The 20,826-nt window shown below is 44.7% G+C and overlaps 1 protein-coding gene across 2 annotated transcripts; it reads left to right on the forward strand.

The window, feature by feature from the left end:
• The first annotated feature begins 109 nt into the window (after positions 1-109).
• LONRF3 (LON peptidase N-terminal domain and ring finger 3) lies at positions 110-20,050 on the forward strand. Of its 2 annotated transcripts, none has more exons than XM_077308931.1 (11): positions 110-974; positions 3,383-3,501; positions 5,636-5,758; positions 7,242-7,479; positions 8,270-8,360; positions 10,787-10,901; positions 11,842-11,963; positions 12,845-13,003; positions 14,016-14,178; positions 14,875-15,024; positions 16,223-20,050. In XM_077308931.1, the coding sequence occupies exons 1-11, from the start codon at positions 320-322 to the stop codon at positions 16,379-16,381; spliced, it is 2,094 nt and encodes a 697-aa protein (XP_077165046.1). In that variant the 5' UTR covers positions 110-319; the 3' UTR covers positions 16,382-20,050. The 2 variants fall into 2 exon arrangements, with proteins under 2 accessions (XP_077165046.1, XP_077165047.1); XM_077308932.1 differs by having other exon boundaries at positions 534-974; positions 3,408-3,501.
• Positions 20,051-20,826: the final 776 nt, after the last annotated feature.

The raw sequence follows: 20,826 nt of genomic DNA on the forward strand, positions 1-20,826 counted from the left end.
GGCCGGCAGCATGCCTAGGCGCCAGCAGGAGTCGCCGCCGCCGCCCCTCAGTCGCAACAGCGGTTATAAAACTCCCGGGGTTTTATAACCATCGGGCTGGGCGCTGCCCAATGAGCGGCCGCGGCTGAGGGGGAAATCACATGGCCCGTTTTTATATAACTCTTCCCCGAGCCGCGCTCGCCATGAGAGGCGCGTGCTGCGGGCGAGATGGGGCCACGGGCGAGGCGCGGCGGCAGCCTGGTGACCCGGAGGCGTCGGAGCTCCTCGCCGGGCAACTTCCGCGGCGTCCCCGCCTTCTAGAGGCCAAGCTCGCCGGGCCATGGCCTCTCGGCGGCGGCAGCAGCAGCAGGAGGAGGAGCCAGCGGCGCCGAGGAGCGCGCTGGTGCTGAGGCGCGCCGGCCGGGTTGTCGAAGCGCGCAGCTCGCTGCCGCCGTTCAGGATGCGGCCGCCGGAGTGGCAGGAGCTGCTCGAGCGGGCCGACTCGCTGGCGCACGGCGGGCATCTCCCCGAGGCGCTGCGGCTCTACCAGCTGGCTTCCCGCCACCGGCGCCTGCGAGGCGAGCAACTGGGCGAGCTGGTGGCCTGCTTGGCGCGCAGTGTGCGCGGCCAGGAAGGCAGCGCTCGGCCGGCCGCTCTCCGCCAGGGCGGCGGGCGGGACTGGGAGGTCTTCGGCTGCCCCAAATGCCACGGCTTCCTCTACGAGCCCGTCTCGCTGCTCTGCGGCCACACGTGCTGCAAGCGCTGCCTGGAGCGGGGCCGCGAGCCGGCGGTGGCGGCGGCCTGCGGCTTGTGCCGGGAGGGCGACGGCGGAGCGCGGCGGCGGCTGCGCGTCAATGTGATCCTGAGCAACTTGTTGGCCAAGTGGTTCCCTCGCCAGCTGAAGGCGTCGCAGCTCCGCCACGAAGGGAACCGCTTGTACAAGGAGAGGAAGCTGCACGCGGCTCTGCAGAAATACAACGAAGCCGTCCGCTTAGGTAACGAACCGCCTTCCCCAGCCTAGACTCATTTGGGCCGGCGCCACAGGATCGCTGGGCGCCGCTGCCTCCTCCGCCGGTCGCCGGTTCACACGGGCGGAGTCTGGTTCTTTCCCGGGTCCGGAGAAAAACTTGGAGTTCTTTTGCTGTGGCCGAGAAAGGAGCCTTAGAAACTTTTTAGAGTTTTTTCCCCCCAAGCCACGCAGGAAACTCAGCGGGGTCGCTTTACGGGACAGACACTTTTTGGATGTGATTCTGCTGTTTGACAGATTACCTTTGAGCTTGTTTTTTAAGGGAGGGGGCCCACATTACAGCGGGGTAATTGAATCCAAAGGTCTAATGCAGGGGTGGGCAAATTGTGGCCCTCCAGATGTCCATGGACTACAATTCCCATGAGCCCCTGCCGCATGGGGAATTGTAATCCATGGACATCTGGAGGGCCACAGTTTGCCCACACCGGTCTGGTGCAAACAAATGAGAGCTTCATGGGGCTTTCAGATCCATAACAAATAAGTTAGTATTTAATGAACCACAGGGTTTCTGAATAGGGTGTAAGGGCAGGGAAATGGTGTACAGTTGGGAGGGGAATTGCCCTGCACTGTTACACAACTGGTATGAAATGGCTTGTTTTGTTTTTTATTTTGATCAGATATTATTTTTAAAATATTTTTAATTTTTTTATTCTTAAGCTGCCTCAAGCAGCTCTTTGGAAAGGCAGCGTACAAACACTGCATAATAAATAGTGGGGGGAAAGAAGCTTTCCTCACTTCTTGGCTTTCCATGTACTTCCTGATGGTCTGTGTTATTTTGGGCAGCCAGGCTAGTTGCAAGTGAGGTGAGGGTCTTCTATAGGGGCTGGCCATTTCCTTGGCTAGTAGAAACTTTTGAAAAGGAGTTTGTGTCACTAGGGTGTGGACCTGATGGATTTCCACCCATAGGTTCATTTTGTGGGTTTCCAGCAACCTTCAAGGGATAGCCAGCCATTATTTCAGCACCTGGACCCACACCTTCCACCTCCTTATTAATGAGGCAAATGAACTGGTGACGTGGCTAGAACTGGTGACTGGTGACCCTGCCTTTTTCTTGAACATTCATTAAAATCTGTTTGTTTTTAACCCCAAGTGAAAGTAGGTCATGGGAACAATATTGTTGCATAAGAGTGATAGCTTGGACTCGGATCCCTGCCCCCCGCCATGGTTGTGTAACCAGGAAAATGACAAGAGAACTGGGTTGTCTCTCTGAAAGGGCTCCTACTGGAGGACTTGATCTTATGTAGCCCAGCTGCCAGTGACTCACTTGTTCTAATGGCCTATCATTTTTATTTCTGGAAATGAATTCTGCCTGCAAAGAGATTTCCTCCTCCTGTCTTCAAGAGGAAGGGCAAATCCTGTAATTTAGAGCCACATGTGACCAACAGTTAATGGGAATTTATAAGATGAATGCAGAGATCTGGGGGAGGAATGCCTCTAACCCAGGGGTAGTCAAAATGCGGCCCTCCAGATGTCCATGGACTACAGTTCCCATGAACCCCTGCCAGGCTCATGGGAATTGTAGTCCATGGACGTCTGGAGAGCCGCAGGTTGACTACCCCTGCTCTAACCTGATTTGACAAACTGATGGTTTCACATTCCTGATTTGTCTTAAGCAGCGGTGAAATGTTTTCCCAAAGTCTGCATTTTTCTTAACTGTGAACAGGATAAAGATATTGATGCCGTTTTGCACAGCTAAGGCCGGGCAGTAGCATAAAAAACTTCTTTAAATGCACACCATTGGGCTTCCAGCTTCTGAACCGAATAATCATCACCAATGTGGAAACACAGATTGCCCGATTTCTACATTGTAGCTTGCTTTTAAACTTACCAATAATTGGGGCAGACTTCTGTTTATAGAAAGTCAGACAAACAAAAAGCAGCCCTAAAACAAGGGTACTAGTTTTGCTGCAGATTTATAGCCATCTAGAGGAAGATCATACAGTTCAGACGTGGTGAGATGGAGGTGGCTTGTTTCCTAAAAGTTCTGAATATATAAAGTGGATGTGGTTTTGTGTGTGTATTAAACAGAAGTTCCTGGTTTAAATGTCAGGCTCCCCTATTTATCCTCCTTCCCCCACCTCGGTGCAGTTACGAAAAGCCCTGAATATTTTCCACCAATTTCCAGGAACAGGATGCTCTAGCTATCTGGCAGTTGCTGCTCTCTGCGTTTTATGCAACACTTAGAAATGCTTGTGTAAGACGAATGGGAGGCGCTCTCAGTGACAGCTCCCCAGACAGAGTGCAGTAGCTAATTTTAAACTTAAATAATGAATGTCCCCAAGACATTTGAGTAAGGAGGCAATTCTGAAGGATACAATCATACACCAATAGTTTTAATTAATCGTCGTACTGAGTCATTGTTTCCATTACTTACAGCCCCCAATGATCATTTGTTATATAGCAACCGGTCCCAGATTAATTCTACTTTAAAATGTTGTGAAGAAGCCTTGCATGATGCAGAAATGGCCTGCAGACTCCAGCCATACTGGATGAAGGTGAGTTCTCAGATATGTGGTTGTAATTAAGCGGTAGCAAGAGCTCTTCTGATCATAGGCAAAGTCACTTCGGAGTTTATGGTTGCTGTCATCTGTATTCCAGAAACCAAGCCTAGGCATTCAAAATTCCTTTGTTTTACTTCATTTATTCCTTGCATTTCTCCCCAGGAGAGGTTCCCCAATAGCTTATATCATTTTTCTGTTTTCTGTGGGGTAGCTAGGCTGAGGGAGTCGACTGGTCCAAGGTCATCAATGGGCATGCAACTCCTAAACCTCTCCAGCGCTCTGGCTTTCATTTCTGTGGTTAATATAACCAGGCATCTCAATGCTTACAATGCAGTTTGGCCTTTCATGTCGTGCCTGTTGGCTTTTTCAGTGAACATTTTATATCAAACCATACCACCTTTCCAAAATAAATGAAAAACAAAGGTGAAAGTCCTACTGAAAGAATCCCACTGGCAATATGATTGTATTTAGCCGAATTTCCAGTGACTCATTATCACAATCTCTCACGCCGTTGAATGGACTTTTATTTCTGAATATTAATAATTAATATTAATGGATGTGGTTTTGTATTTAAAAGGGATTGCTCTTTATGCAATGGGAATATTATGGGATTTACAGTGAGATCCTGAATGGTGTAATAGTTAAAGAGCAGCTGCTTCTAATCTGGAAAACTGTGTTTGATTCCCTACTTTTCCTCCGCATGCAGCCTGCTGGGTGATCTTGGGCTAGTCACAGTTCTCTTAGAGCTGTTCTCTCGGTGCTCTCTCAGCCCCACCTACCTTTACAGCATGTCTGTTGAGGGAAGAGGAAGGGAAAGGTGTTTGTAAGATGCTTTGGAACTCCTTTGAGTATTGAAAAGTATTAAAAACATTCTCTTTCTCTCTCTCTCTCTCTCTCTCTCTCTCTCTCTCTCTCTCTCTCTCTCTCTCTTCCCCCCCCCTTTCTTCTCCTTCTCCTCCTCCTCTAAGGCCATTGACTTGAATGAACTTAGATGGAACTCTGTTTAAGATTACACTGTGATATTTTTTGTGCTCACAAATACTGTACACTGGCTAGGGATGCTGCTATTTGCCCAGGTCCACCCAGTGTCTAACTTGTATGCTGAGATCACTATGAGAGAGGCTAAACTCAAAGAATCAAACATTGGAATTAAGACCGGAGGAAAGAATATAAATAATCTTTGGCATGCTGATGACACTACCCTCCTCTCAGAAACTGAGGGAGGCCTAGAAAAGGTGATGACAAAGGTCAATGAAGTAAGTAAAAATTTGACCTTTTCTTAAACACTTAAAAAGACAAAAACAATGACAACTGGAAAAAAAAAACAGATATGTCACAATAGCAATTGATGAAGTGATATAATGCATTCAAGAATTCATTTTTCTTGCATCACAAATTGATGTGAGTGGTGATGGCAGCATGCAAATAAAATGTTGGATTGATCTGGGTCTCTCACCAATGACGAGCTGAGCCGAATGTGGAAAAGCAAGGACATAAGCCTGAAACCAAACATAGATTTGTTCAATGTATCATATTTCTAATAGCCACTTATGGCTGTGAAAGTTGGACGATGAAAAAATCAGACGAGAAGAACTGATGCATTTGAACTCTGGTGTTGGAGAAGGCTTTTGTGGGGATGGCAAAAGTCATGAACAAAGAAATACAAAGTGCCATGAGTACATCTCTCACTGGTAGGCATAATCACGAAATTCTGGCTCACTTTCTTTAGCCGTATCAAGAGATCCAATTCATTGGAGAAAGCAGTTATGCTAGGATTGGTCAGTGGCAAAAGGAAACCAGGCCAACAAAGAGCTCAGTGATTGGACATGATCAAAATAGACACCAGCCAGAACATTGAAAGGCTGAGGGAGGCAGTGCGGGATTGGGGTTCGTGGCGACAGCAGTGCCACGGGATCCCCAAGAGTTGGACATGACTGAATGGCTGACAGCAAGAACAACCCAGTGGGAGCCAGCCAAATTGCAGTTTGGACCCAGATCTCTTGTGTTCAAACTTGAACCTGCCACTGTCTACCAGCTTGCCGATCCTTCCGCTCTAGCCCACATTGCTGAGATTTAGTAGGAGTACATAGCAAAACAAGCAATGACCCTCTTCTTCTTCTTCTTGCAGGGTCACTTACGGAAGGGGCAAGCCCTAGCTAACCTTGGGAAGACTGAAGAAGCTTTACATGAATTCTTGTTTTGCCTTGCTGTGGATGTCAGGAATAGAACAGCCAAACTGGAGGCTCAGGAGGTAAGTTCTGTGTCTCTCTATGACCGATCGGTTGCTGAATGTAACATTGTCTCCTCCTCTAGGACCCATGGATCTGGAGTTACTGAGTTGTGAGGCTGAGTGACAAGAATGGCTACACTTTTAAAATATCTTTCCGTGGCATCTAGCATCCTTCTTTTTAGGCAAAATGGATGTCACATTTTTAAAAATGGTCATATTTGGTGGGGGGCTGTGATGTGAGTTTGGCTTCTTTTTAGCTTCACAAGCTTACATGACAAACTCTATCAGTGTTGTGTTTCCCCCACTGCCTGCAAGCCTAGCTGCTTAGCTTTGTGTATTTTTATGTGTTGTGTGTATATTTTCTTCTTTTTTTACGGCCACTTGGTGTGTGGTCATTAATAAACTGAATGGGAAAAGGTATGGTTTCTATTTCTATTTCCATCCTTCTCTTTATTTTCTTAAGAAAACATGATTTTAAACTGTTCTGGGGATTGGAAAAGGGACATATCTTGGTGGCATGGGCTCTAGCCAGTGAATTTTTAGCCAAAGTCGCAACTTTCTTTTTATCACAATCACATTAAAGGTTTTAAGAGCGTTAGAGGATTTGATATAATAATTGCCCTTAAATATATATATACACACACACTTTTTTCCTGTTTGGGGCTGAACCTTGAGAAACTGGCTCAGCAAGTTTTCGTATGATTCAGAGTAGATCAGGAGAGAACTGCCTGTAGTGGAGCCTATTGGCTAGTGCTTGTTACGTCACCTGTAGGTCTCAGCCTCCCTCTTTTTACCAAACCTTGCAGTACTTCTGCAACTTGTTCTATCAGTTTTGATCAGGGATGAGCTGTTCTTGGTAATGCAGAAGATAAAAGCACATGTGATTCAACGGTCATGTGCTTTCTGATTTGCTGACATGCTCAAGAAGTGGGCTAACCTGAATAAAATGAAGTTCAATAGGGACAAATGTAAAGTTCTGCATTTAGGTAAGAAAAACCAAATACACCAATATAAGATGGAGGAGACTTGTCTTGGCAGTAGCATGTGCGAAAAGGATCTAGGAGTTTTATTGAACATGTCAGCAGTGTGTCTCAGTGGCTAAAAATGCAAATGGGATTTTGGGCTGTATCAAATGGAGTATCGTGCCCAGATCACGGGAGGTGATGGTACCGCTTTGCTCTGGTTCGGCCTCACTTGTACTGTGGTCAGTTTTGGGCACCCCAGTTGAAGAGGGATGTTGACAAACTGGAGCGTGTCCAGAGGAGGGCAACATGGGAATTGTAGACCATGGACATCTGGAGGGCCACAGTTTGACTACCCCTGATCTAAATGGCATAGAGATAATGACACAACAGTGACTGTGTGATGCTGCTTATTAAGACCAAACACAACATCACAAAGTAGGGAACTGGGGCAATTTGTTCCATTTTTACAAACAGTGTTGTGAAGAATGTCCGTATTGAAAGCCTACAGTTTTGGAAGAAAATATTTCTTTTTCATGCAGGTCAATGTAGAACAGAACAAGAGTCGTGTTGGGGATCAGAAAGAGGTTGATTGTGTCAGTGTGGGGAAACCCACCCCAGCAGCAGAGAGTGGAGAAGACACTGTGAGTGACAAGGACAGGCAGGCCTCAGTGCCAGGATCTGCCCTTCTTATTTCTGGGAAGTGCCGAATTTTAAACAGGAAGCGCTGTTCTGAGGAGCCCCCAGATGCCAGTGTGCCTAGCAAGATTATGAAAAGGGGTAAGCTATTTCATTATTTTTTAGACATGTCTAGTTCTTTCTTCTGAAAACTTGAGTATTAAAAATGCAATAGTAGATGCTTTCTTTCAAGCGTGTTTTTGCAAGACTAAAAATGTGTGTGGGTTTTCAGGTGCCCCCCACCAGTGGTTACAGTTGCTGAGTATTCCCTTCTGTAAAGGCCTCGAATTTGTTCAGGAAAATGCACCACCATTTACAAAAAGCAATGAAATTTGTAATGGGTTTGAAATGAGAAAATGTATTTAGGCTTCACAAAAGTGTTGAACAAGGTGGCGGGCAAAACCATTTCACATGGCAGGTGGAAGAAAAAAGCTGGCATTTCTAGACTCCTTCAAAAAAACGTTTAAAAAGGACCACTTCTTAATGCATCCCGGGGAGATTTGGGATACTGCAAGTTAAGTACGTGTCAGAAAGTGGATTATTAACATGAAGGGGCAGTAAAATATGAGCCCTCCCCTGCAGTCCGAAATAATACACCCACCCACATTCACACACACACCCTGCCGTAATGTGCAGATTAACTCTTGGATTAAATTACCTCATGGACATGACACTGACAGATAAAATAAGACATTTTGCATCTCCTGTCATGATGTTTCGTTTGCCAAATATGAAATAGGCATTTTTTTGTTGAGATACCTGAATGCTGAGTCACTGATCGTGGGTGTTAGTTCAGATTCTTGTGACACAGTGAACAGTGTTTGGAATCAACGTTTGCTCTTTCTGGTTCTGTGGCTTACTTCCTTGCGTGTGTTGTTCTCTTCTTAAACAGACCCGAATGATGAAAACGGATCCAGAGCTGGAAACTGTGTTCTCTTTGAATTTGTAGACTCATCTGATATGGAGTGTTCATTGTGCATGAGGTATCCATTATATTTTCATGGAATAGCAGTGATGTAGTGACTCCCCAACCTGAAAAGCTGTGATACGATCCTGGCTTAAGATGCAACCATGGTAACCATTAGCTGTGATTACCAGAGGTGCCACTGTTACCATTAGGCCTGGAAAAGGAATTTGAAGGCACAGAACTGAGAGGGAAATCTGCTATCTGCTGCTTGCCTAGAAGCAAAGGATGTGATAGATTACTTAGTATGTGGGAGACTATTTCTGAATATCTGTGCGTGGATTTGACATGAGCAGAAACCTCATAACTTCAGGCATTGGTTTGTATTGATATTAACAAGGGGAAGAGGTTGGGGATCAATGACTGAGCTTTTGTTTTACATGAAGAAGGTACTGAATATCTCAGTATCTCTAGTTAAAAAGCTTAGGTGGTAGGTGATGGGAGAGACATCTGCCGTAGGCCATGAAGAACTGCTGCCATTCAGAGTAAATAATACTGACTAGGGTTGTGCGCCGCGTCGTCAAAATCGGCTGCTCCGGGCCGCCGCAGCCAGCGCCTCATTGCGGGAGGGGAGGGAGGGTGGCCACACACCCTCCCCCCCCTGCGGAGAGGTGCTGGCTGAGGCGGCCCAGAGCGGCCGATTCAGACAACACGACGCACAATCCTAATGCTGACCTTGATAGGCCAAGGATCTGATTCTATATGAAGCAGCTTCGTTATTGTTGTTGCCTGTTTTGTAATGCAGAGACACCTGCAGATTGGTAACCCAGTGACCTACCCACTAATTAACAGAAGCTGTAATTAGCCTATTTTGTCTGCCCAAGTAACAAATATAGCTGTCCTACATACTGTCAATGAATGAGCGGCAAACACTAATGCCGCAAGACATCTGTGGTGACCAAGGAGCGTTTTTTCCAAACGCTTTTTAGCAATATCTGTCTGTTCCATTCTCTGAATTTTCTCTGTGAACATACACCAGGGGTAGTCAAACTGCGGCCCTACAGATGTCCATGGACTACAATTCCCAGGTGCCCCCTGCCAGCAAATGCTGGCAGGGGGCTCCTAGGAATTGTAGTCCATGGACATATGGAGGGCCGCAGTTTGACTACCCCTGACATACACGGTCTTGTCCTCTGGCCTACCAGGAGAGTGCAGCCCTGTCAGTCTTGGTGTTTGGGTAGCACAGTAGAAGAGATTTAAGCTCCACAATGTGTAGGTACACTCCCAGTGCACATCAAACCCTTACCAAAGGCAATGGTTGGGGCATGTGGCCATATTCTGTCTGGGCCCAGGGAGCCACTGACCCACCTTTGCAAAGGTAACCTTTTCCCAACACCATGAGGCTCGGGGTCCTATCCCTCCCCACGTCCTCACTTTCATACATGAAGAAGACTGCGGGAATGACCTGGGGAGGGAAGAGCCAATAAGTTGACTAAACCTTATGTAATTTGCTTTATCTATACCACTGCATTATTTCTACTTCCCATGGTCAACAAATTGGCCTATTGGGGAGGGGAAACTCACATTGTACCCATTTGTAAGATCCTTACCTATGAGAGGTGGCCAACACTGAGGGGGTCTCGTCACTGTTAGACTTGCTAGCTCTAGGATGAGAAATTGCTGGTGATTTGGGGGAAGTGGAGCCTGCAGAAAGTGGCGTTTGGTCAGGGGAGTGGCCTCAGTGGACCAGAATGCCATTAAGTCATAGAATCATAGAGCTGGAAGGGGCCATAGCAGCCATCTAGTCCAGCTCCCTGTTCAATGCAGGAACAGCCTAAAGCAGGGGTAGTCAAACTGCGGCCCTCCAGATGTCCACGGACTACAATTCCCAAGAGCCCCCTGCCAGCGAATGCTGGCAGGGGGCTCTTGGGAATTGTAGTCCGTGGACATCTGGAGGGCCGCAGTTTGACTACCCCTGGCCTAAAGCATCCATGGTTGGTATCTGTCCAGCTACTCCATCTTCCAAAGCGGCCATTTTCTCGAGGGGAAGACCGGCAGTCCTCCCCACTGCAATAACGTCCCCCTTAACTCTTTTAGTTTCCCCCAACAACTGAATGGCTGTGAGTAACTTATGTGGGCAAAGCAAAATGGGTGTAGAGGAGGAGTACCAAACCCAAACATTGTCAGACTATAGAAGCTGGATTAATTCATAAGGCAAGCTCTTCTCCCTTGGGATCTGTTTCTTGGTCACAAAAGAGCATGATTTGAATGTTCAGAACCTGTTTCCACTCAGAGAGATGGATGACTAAAATAACATCATTTCATTCCGTGCCAAGGCCATCCTTGTAAATTATGCTAATACGTTGACTCTCTGAACGTCTCCATGCGGATAAGTGAGCTGGTTTATTATTTTTCAAGTGGGAGTAGCAATGAATTCTCACTTTATCCATTACTTTATGCTCTAAGATAGTGATATCTCCCCCCTCCCTAATTCCTTTCTTCCAGGCTCTTCTATGAACCCATCACCACTCCCTGTGGACACACTTTCTGCCTGAAGTGCCTTGAAAGATGCCTAGATCACAACCCAAAATGTCCCCTGTGCAAGGAAGGTCTCTCTGAGGTATACTAGGAAAATGGGGGAAATGTATTGTTATATTATTGTTGTTATTATTTACATATTCTGTTATTTATTATTATTTGTTTCAGAATGTTCCCTTCCCCAAGGGCTTAGGGTGGGTAACAACATTTTTAAAACCGTAAAATTAAATAAAACATTATAGCTTTAAAATCCATAATAGATCAGTTCAGTTCAGTTCAAACTTTATTACAGTCGTTCAGACCAAGTTGTATGAAGTTAATATATAAAAGACCAAAAGAATATGGTCATTTGATATAATACAATTTAAAAGAGATCATAAAATAGAGCTTAAAATGATGCTACCTTAGAGCATTGGATTTTTATGGCGGCAGCACAAAACTTAGCCAGCTGAGTTGTCACCTGGGGGGGACTCCCTTAATTAATTCCATACCAACTCCTTCTTATGACGGAAAATTTGATATGGGTCTAGATTTCAGATCCTTATGTAAATTTGGCTAGCATTTTGAACTTCTGATTAGCGAATAACAACCATTAAGTTCCCCCAGAGGCTCCCCTAACTTTAAATGACTTTCTGGAATTACTTCTCTGGACCTTAAGAAAAACATACAGGTTGCTAATGTGCTAACTAAGTTACATTTACCGTCCTCCCATTATCTTCAGAAAGCAGGGAATGAGCTATACTTTGTTATAACTGCAACATTTGATCCAAGGGCCAGAGTCAGGGTGAGTAACATGAAGGTGGAGTTGGCCTGTAGGCTCAGTTGACACCCAGGTGAATCATAACATCCCAGCCTTGGGCTTTGGGTGCTGTGTGCTGAGATTCAGAAGGGCCTTGTATTGCCAACTGCAAAGGCTTTTCAGTCATCCAGTAGTTCTGAGGACATAGCACAAGGTTGAAGTTTGTTCTTTTGTGGGGAGGGAACCTTCCATAGCTGAATCTGAGATTCCATTTGTTCTCCAGTGTTTGGCAACGAGGAAGCACTGTAAGAACATGCTGATGGAAGAACTAATCGCAAAGTACCTCCCTGATGAACTCACTGAACGGCGAAAACTTCACGAAGAGGAAATTGCTGAACTTTCCAAGTATGTTCTTGCCTTGAGATGGTCCCCCCTTCTCCAGTCACTTGCTATTTAACTCCTCTACCTTTTAAAGTGATAAGGAAAGAGTCTTCTAGTGCAGTAGTCCCCAACCTTTTTATCACCGGGGACCGGTCAACACTTGACAGTATAACTGAGGCTGAGGGGGGGGGGGTAGTCTTTTGCCGAGTCTTTTGCTCCACTTGCTTTCCCGCCGGCGCCCCTGACTTCCCGCTGCCCCCTGGGGGGCACTGCCAGTAGCAGCTGCACAGTGCCACGCCGAGAAGGAGAGGTAGTGAAGCTGTGCTTGCATTGCATCCCATCCCATGCTGGAAAGACAAGGCTGCTTTACAGCATGTTAATGAGTTTTATTAAGCAGATAGCAAAAAGAATCATAACATCCCAGCCTTGGGCTTTGGGTGATGTGTGCTGAGATTCAGAATTTATATTTATATATTTATATTTATATATTCAGAATTTATATTTGAGACATCTCAAAGAGTAATAAACCTACAGGACAAGTAAGCCTTCGTAAGCCAGAGCCTGTATCAACTGATGCAAGAAGTATCGTTCATTAACAGACAGGAGCACTGAGAAAGGACTGAATTCTAGAGTCAGAAGGCCATGGCATGTACTCTTTCCCTCCTCAGCTGCATTTGTATTTATTATTTATTTATCCTGGGGCATGTGTAGTTTCGCCAGGAGATCCAAGGGTTGTCTGGCAGCCAGGCAAGTGACTTTGGAGATGGTTTGCCATTGCCTGCCTCCATGGCATGACCCCGAGTGTTCCTTGGAGGAACTACCACCCAAATCTTTGGAGTTCTCCCATCCAAATACTTGGCATTGTACAGTGTTCAGAGTTTTAACATGACGCTTTTCTTCTCCAGCTTGAATAAGAACGTTCCCATATTTGTTTGCACAATGGCCTATCCCACTGTCCCATGCCCGCTGCACATCTATGAGCCATGCTATCGACTGATGATTCGGAGATGCATGGAGACAGGCACCAAGCAATTTGGAATGTGCATTGGAGATCCTGTCAAAGGGTGAGTGCTACGAAGGGTTGATCACCAGGGCCTGGAAGCTGTGTAGCTGGTTGCTGCCTCGGATCTTCCCCTCTTGTGATCTGTAATGCCTCTGATGCAGGCCCCTGGGCTTCTGTAACTTTGACAACCAGCATCCCAAATGACTCTAAATATTCCCTAGATTATTCCAACCATATTTTTAGCTGAAGAAGTCTGTTTACACAGCCCCATTATATTAGGAATTTTAACATTGCAGGCTTGAGCTGCAGTCTGTATTCCTTGCTGCAAAATAGTGTTTGTGGAATTCAGGGATTTTAAAAAATAACTTAGTTGTAAACACATACGGTGTTCTCACTTAGACCATAGATGCTGAGGACGTGTTGTGACAGGTGCTATGTTGTTAGACATCTCAAAGAAGTAAACACTTCCATTCAGAGGCTTTTAAAAATGCAGATTGCGGATGCTGAACATGGTTTGACAGTTTTTAATGTAAATTTTAGGACAGTAGGTCTGCAACCTTTCTAAGGCTGCAGACCGGCGGTGGTGGGGAGGGCGATCGCGCGGCCACGCATGCGCAGCAGGTCCACGCATGTGCTTTTGCGCCATGCGCGGCCCAAACGCACATACGTGAAACTGGACAAGTTCAAGTGGACAAGCAACCATTAACAACAGATGCAACCAAGCATAGTGATGCAGTAGGGCTTGGACAAGACTGGAGGGTCACTCACGGGTCACTCAAGGGGAGGCTTAGCAAAAATTTGCATTTCTGTTGCCCTACCTACCTAAGCAAGCAGAGACTTGACCTAACCATCTTGGATGGCTTTATCCACACTGAAGATACAGTCCAGTGTTTCATTCTGCTTTTGAGTAAAGAGATGTAATTGGCAGACAGCTCATTGAGAAAGTAAGCCAGGTTTACAGATACCCATAACTGACCCTGTGAGATACCTGTGATAGAATGACTCTGACCCTTGAGAACTGCTCCTAAAAGGAATATAAATCATGTTGCTTTGCCTTTGGTTCTGGTAAACAGATTTGCAGATTATGGCTGTATGCTGGAGATAAGAAACGTGGAGTTCTTTGCTGATGGGCGCTCTGTCATTGACAGCATTGGGAAGAGGAGGTTCAAAGTGATACAGCACAGCCAACGTGATGGATACAATACAGCTGATATTGAGTACATTGAAGATCAGACTGTGAGTATTTAATTGATATTACCCTTGGGATGGGAAGCAGTTTGGTCAGCAGGATATTTAGAATCCGAGAGTGGAGCTCTAGAAAGAGCCTGAATGTTATTCATTCTAGGGCTGGTGTGATATACTGCTAAGAGAGTTCAGGGAGGTTGCTGGTTTGAATCCTGCATCCAACACAAACATTCTAAGTTTCAAAATTTCCTGGGTGTCAGGACACCGCCTCCGGCTGCATGGGCCAATCCGGGCGTGCCCGATAAAGCTAGCCACGCCCAGATTGGGCCGGCCTCTGGAGCACCCACCCCAGAAGCTGGCTGCTAGGCTCACGTGAAGCATCGCAGCCAGACGCTCCCTGGCTACCAGTGAGGGTATTAACATGTTCTACAGTTTTTGCTATTGGAGCAATAAAAACTATTAAAAGTATTGGACTAGGGTCAGGATGGAAGTCCCAGGATTAAATCCTCCTGCTGACATGAGACCGGATAAGCTAACTGTTCCAAGGATCTCGGAGTAACCTACAGAGGGATTGTCTAGGTTTATCTACATGACAACTCTGTAGTATGCCAGTTTAGAAGAGAAAGTACGACGCCTCACTTCCTGAATACAGCCTGCAGCTATGAAAAGAGTGAATGCTTCTTGTTCTCCCTGAGATTCCCAGTCTAAATCTCCTTTTCCACTTTCCCAATCTTGTGCTGTTTCCAGGTACAACAAGAAGAATATGCTGAGCTAGTTGTCCTCCATGATTCTGTATACAACCAGGCCTACGTGTGGTTTAATTCTCTGAAGCTGGCACTCAAGACTCGCATCCTCGGTCATTTTGGTCCTTTGCCTGTTAAGGATTCAGAGCTCCAGGTATGGGGTGGTCCTCTTGTACAGAAACAGGATTTCAACCCATTTCGATCATGAGTTAAATAAAAGCAGTTTGAGATGAGGGGGAAAGCTGCAGTTTGGAAGCCCAGTGGGGAATAGGTGGTTGAACAGAGTTTGGGAGGAGCTTTGGAACAGTGAACTGCATCAGGGCCACTTCTGGATCCAAGTCACTTTACTTTACAGCAGGGGTAGTCAACCTGTGGTCCTCCAGATGTCCATGTACTACAATTCCCATGAGCTCCTGCCAGCGAACACCTGCTTTACAGCAAAGAGCAAGTGGCATGAAATTACACTGATCTGCAAGTGGTTTGACGTTGGCAAACTCTAGAGCAGGGTTGGACAAACTGCAATTCTCCAGATGTCCATGGACTACAATGATCATGAAACCCTTCCAGCTGGTAATGGCAGTCCGTGGACATCTGGAGAGTCACATCTTGCCCTTCCCTGTCCTAGAGCAAATAAGGCTATAGGTGTGGTGTTGTGCTCCATGAAGTGTACTTGGAAGTCCTGGGTTAGAGCAGAATTCTGCTTGGAAGAGGAAGTTCACAAGACTTACAATGCTTCGCTTGCAAAGTTATCCAAAGATGGCTCAGGCTAGCCCAATCTCCTTGGATATTGGAAGCTAAGGAGGGTTGGTCCTGGTGAATATTTAGATGGGAGACCACTAAGGAAGTCCAAGGTCATTATGTATTGAACCACAATGTATGGTTCAAAGAGGAAGGCGACACAAAGCACAGTTTCTTGCCTTGAAAACCCCACAATAGCAAAAGAGTAATATTAAACCTGAAGTGTGGTTTTGGTCACTTGCTGACAGAGGGAACAGCAACTGGCACATAGGCAGTGCTGGCTGCAGACTTCAGTGTTCTTGAAATGCAGCCTTTTTTTCCAGCACATGTGAAAACCAACTTCTTTGACTGTTTAGCCAGTGCAATTCCAACTGGCATTTCTGTAGTTACGCTCAGTGGGTGGATGGACTTTACTGTGACATGCTGCTGGATATGTTTTGTGCATTGGTGGTGTGTATGTGGCATGAATGCAGCAGGAGCTGAAAGTCCTGTGCCATTGGGCATGCCGAGCTTAATAAGGAATTGCTTGTTCTGCCCCCTTGCAGTAGGCAGGTCTGCTTGGTTTCTCCACTTGGTGATGTTGGAATAACCACAGGCTCTTCCTTCTCTTCCAGGCCAACCCCAATGGCCCCGCCTGGTGCTGGTGGGTGCTTGCTGTCCTACCCTTGGAGAGCAGAGCTCAGCTCCCCTTTCTTGCCATGACATCCCTGAAAGAACGCTTGAATGCTATCCAGCGAATCCTGACCTTCATGTCCCGTGCAAGATCTCGCTGAGGCCGCAAGGAATCCTTTGAATCCCCTTGCAATACTTGACAGGCGCTTTTGAGTGTCTCTCTGCTAACTGTTGCCATTTTCACACGCTGAGGCTTAAATCAGGTCTTAAGCCTATCTCAGAGCCGGGGGGGGGGGCGTCTTCCATAAAATGCTCTCCAGCACTGCCACCGGCTTGAGTTAAAGGATGGGGGAGGGGGGGATCACTGCCTGCCACCCAGGGCCAGGGCCTCCTAAGACCATGAGGCCTTCGTATCAGTGCAGTAAGGGCTGCCCCAGCACTTCTCCTTTTGTTTCTGCCACAAACAGTTAAGGGGGTGGGGGGCGAATGCAGAAGAGAATCATTTTATTATCGAGATCTCCACAAGCGTTCTGGCTACTGGAGTCTTTCTTCAGATTGGAACAAGAGTTCCTTTTAAGGCCCATGTGTGAAAGAGCCCTGCATCTTGCAATAATTTTTGAAGTGAGGGAGAAGGAAGCCATTCTATTCCAAGTTTGCTGAGACAGCAAAAACCGAAAACTAGGCCTTCAGCAAGTTACCATGTGTGATGCATAATGTGTGTGAATTTGCTGTTCAGTTGCTGCACTGTTAAGTTTAAATGTTCATGTGTGTCTCTTAGCATATTGGGAGGGCGGGGTGGTGGTGAACAAAACAGAAGTGAACTTGTTTGCTTTAGAGCTCTTGCAGGGTTTTCTTAATTTTTATTTTGTTTTTGGGACAGCCGCATTTGAAATTGGTCCGGTTTAATATGAAGCAGAAAGACTCATGATATTGATGCATAATATCAGCAGACTGCAAATGTCTGAACCAAAAGGGTTCAGATTTTATATGTGTACATATAACAATGTTCATGAGTTCCATTGAATAACATTATTTTTTGCACTAAGGTTTTTTGTGTCTCATGTGAAAATTGTAATTGTGTACATATTCTGCACACTAGTTTGTGGTGTTTTTATGCTGAATTGGAGGAAGATTCAAGTGGGAAGATTCAAGTGTTGGTCTGAAGCAGCACAACAAAACAATATCAGAGTCTGAGGAAGAAGAGGGCTTGCACTCGAAAGCTCACACCTTGATAAATCTTTGTTGGTCTTAAAGGTGCCACTGGACTCTGGTTTTGTTTTGTTGAATTGGAGGAAGTAATACGGGGAAAAAAGGAATACATAAACTTTGATCACTGTTATTCTTTATTGCTTAAGGTGGTCTAACATTTTCCTACATATCTCCAGTGCTGAATCTCCACAGATATTTCCAGGTAGCTGCCGTGAAGTCTAACTTTTTTTCTTACATAAATTGTGAATATTACAACAATATATATATTTGCAGTCAGGACCCAGATTCTACCATGTTAAACCCAAATGTGTGAATGTGTTTTAAGCTAAATCCTAGGGCATGTATAAAACTTGATTTGTTGGGAACAAAAGTTAGCTTCCTGAGAAACCTATTTGAGATTTCTGTTTCATCTGTGTGTGTTAAATGTATCAAGTTTCTAGCCTTCTTGGCACTAAAATACCTTCCAAACTTTGCGGGTAATTAATACCTGCTTTAACCTTTGAAGACAAGAGGTTAGACTAAATAACATTTTGAGTAACTGGAAGATGAGGTTTCTGAACCTTGCATAGCTACTTAGGAAAGCCTAAATTATGCAACAGTCAAATGTGCTCACATGGCATAATTTATGATGTTCTACAAACACATCTTCCTTGCGGAGTGCAGAGTTCTGTCTTCATGAAATTTAGAAGTTATATCATGAAAAAAAAATTGTCCATGAATGTGGCCTATTGGAAGCCTCAGCCAAGTGTCATCAGTACAGTCTGAGAAAGAATCTACCAATTTTTCATGGTAACTTTTTGGTACAGCTCCTGATCTCCGTTGATTTGCATGCAGCTGGTGAATGATTCAACCAAGATTTCCCAGCCATAATGGGTTTGAGTACTTCTTGCAGCCAGCTGGGTGGCCATTGGTACCACCCAAACAAGAGTCTCTTTGGGAATAGTTGCTTTGCCTACATATCTCTATCATGGTCCTTGCCACATAAATCACCACTTTCCAAAGGGAACAGGAAACACATGGATGGTATTTAGTGTATGGTTCAATGCCCATGTTCAAATGTATGGTTCAAAGCCTAGCTTCCAGAGAAGTAGAAAAAGAAAATTGTTGCTTTTGAACTAGGTGTTTTGTTCACTGTTTTTGGTTCACGTAAGTGTGTTTACAACTGGAAAAAACACAATTAGAAGGTGATGGTTTGGTTATGGGAAAAGGGTATTGCAGGTGGAATATTTTTACCCCATAGGTGCTTTGAGGTTGACTTCAGCTAATAACCTCCACTACTGCCCTTTTACTGATTATGTGAATTGGTTTATGCCTTGGTTGATTCGAGACCCAGGGCACTTCATGGTCTTCCTAGCAATTTGCCGCAGAGGGGTGGCATAAAACTTCAAACATAAATAAATGTGTAATATTAGCACCACCCTCCTTGTACATAGCCTGGTGAGGAAGAGAGAACAGGGGCTTCGTTTCTGAAATAGCACTCTCAGAAGTTTTTAGGTGAAACAAAGAGTGTGCACTACTAGATCATCTGTGTTTGTGAAGATTAGAGGAGATTCCAGTGTGTATTTTTTTATTTTAGAGGAAGTTGCAGTAAAATTCTATACTCTTTGGATTTAATCATCTGATTATGGTTTTACCTGCATAGAATTCCAAGGGCCCATTACAATGGGACTATTTTCCAGTGACTTTAAGCAGTTTCAGGGGAAAGTATATTTAAAGCTCCCTCGTGGAGGGTGTTTTGTTTTCCTGTCTGAGGTCACCCTTGATGAACAGCAATGAGCAGCAATCAGCATCTCGCTTTATGGCAGTCCCATAGATAATTCTTAAATTACTGCCAGGGAACCCTTAGTCACTCCTGGGGTTTGTGTTCTGGAAGGGAAAAGTATCCATTTAAAAATGGGTTCAGCGTTTGTGCTTCAAGAGCTTTACATTAAAGCGGTTACATTGAACATGCTTGTTGTTAAAGCAGTTTAATTAAAGCCATTGAAAAAGTGCTCTAATTGCCTTAGTAGGGATATATTTCTCATGTTTAGTCAATGAAGCATATTTGCTCCTCATACACTCCAGTTTCCATTTTTTTCTATTTAAGGTACCAATTCCTATCCCCAGAGCTTTGTATTTTTGTCCCCTTACCTCAATAGTCTGAGTTCCTCTATTGCTTTATTTTATTTTTGTAAACCATCTGTTTTCTAACTTCGGAGACACTTTTCCACATCAACCTGCCTGCCAAAGAATAAGCATGTTTTTGGTGTAGAACTCCTCTGTATTGCCGAGGGTATTGAGATGGACAGGGTGTCCTTCTACACATAATCAGTTCATGTGGAATGCTGCCTTAATTCCACGGTTCTGTGAAACGACTGGTTTAAAAGGAGAAATGTCAGAAAGGAAGGGGATTTTATGTATGTTCTGTATCCTTTCTTGATCACATAAAACCTATTTGTGTCAACTGCTAATTGTTGCAAGATTGTGCTGTTTTATTTAAGGATGAATAATGTGATTGATAAAGGTTGTTCGTTTTTAAGTTTGTGGAAAAAAAGTGTTTTATTTTCATCTTGGTTATTCTGTGATCCAGGAATTGCAGTAAATTGTTTCTGGATTTTAATTAAAGTTCAAAACCAATTAAACGCAGTCTTGGACTCTCTTCTTTTTCTGTAAAAAAACCTGCTCTTTTATTTGCAAGTCTAAGAGATACATAGAAAAAATGTGTTGTAGAAATGGGGAAATTTTTTAAAAACCTCTTGTTTGTCACATTTGCCTCATGAGCAGAATTTCCAGATAATCTGTCTCCAAAACTTTACTGCCGTTCCTCAAAAAAGCAGGAGATGGTGATCAAGTATATTAATTGGAGATCAGATTTATTAATTTGTTACATTTTTAATCAGTCATGCTCTTCAGATAGGTTGGCATATTTCTGATGAGGGCAGAAACGTGACATATAAATAAATAAATAATAAACTGGAGGTTTTCCCCTCCGCTTAAAGAAACATCTCTGCCACCAGACTGAATTATCCAACCCTTACTCATATCAAAAGACAATCTCATAAAATTGGTCAAGTATTTTTTAAAAGTGAGTTCATCCCAACTGTGTTACCAGATATACAACAAGCAAAACTAAGAGTGTCAGATCTGAGAAGAATGGGGTAGAGGAGCCCTTTTCTGTGTTAGGCATATAACAATTTATTCTTCTGTTCTGCTTTTCACAAAGAGTGCCCGGGGCAATTTTACACAGAGAGATAAAAAAACAAGCTGCCTATGTTATGTGCCTGGTCTGTTTGGTTAAGTGTTACACCTCTTCTGATTTCCCAAGCTGGAGGAGGTACTTGGTTACCTGTGCCAGATCCAGGGAAGAATTCCAAGCATATGAATATTAAACTTCAAGCAAGGTTGATGAAATGTTGCA

This window comes from Paroedura picta, chromosome 13 (genome assembly GCF_049243985.1).
Source record: "Paroedura picta isolate Pp20150507F chromosome 13, Ppicta_v3.0, whole genome shotgun sequence".
NCBI classification, from domain to species: Eukaryota; Metazoa; Chordata; class Lepidosauria; order Squamata; family Gekkonidae; genus Paroedura; species Paroedura picta.

Excerpts from the sequence above, each read along its gene's own strand:
- LONRF3 (XM_077308931.1), top strand. The coding sequence starts at position 320 with ATGGCCTCTCGGCGGCGGCAGCAGCAGCAGGAGGAGGAGCCAGCGGCG. Across the intron at positions 7,480-8,269 it reads TAGCAAGATTATGAAAAGGG|ACCCGAATGATGAAAACGGA; the intron begins GTAAGCTATTTC and ends CTTCTTAAACAG. Across the intron at positions 14,179-14,874 it reads AGTACATTGAAGATCAGACT|GTACAACAAGAAGAATATGC; the intron begins GTGAGTATTTAA and ends TGCTGTTTCCAG.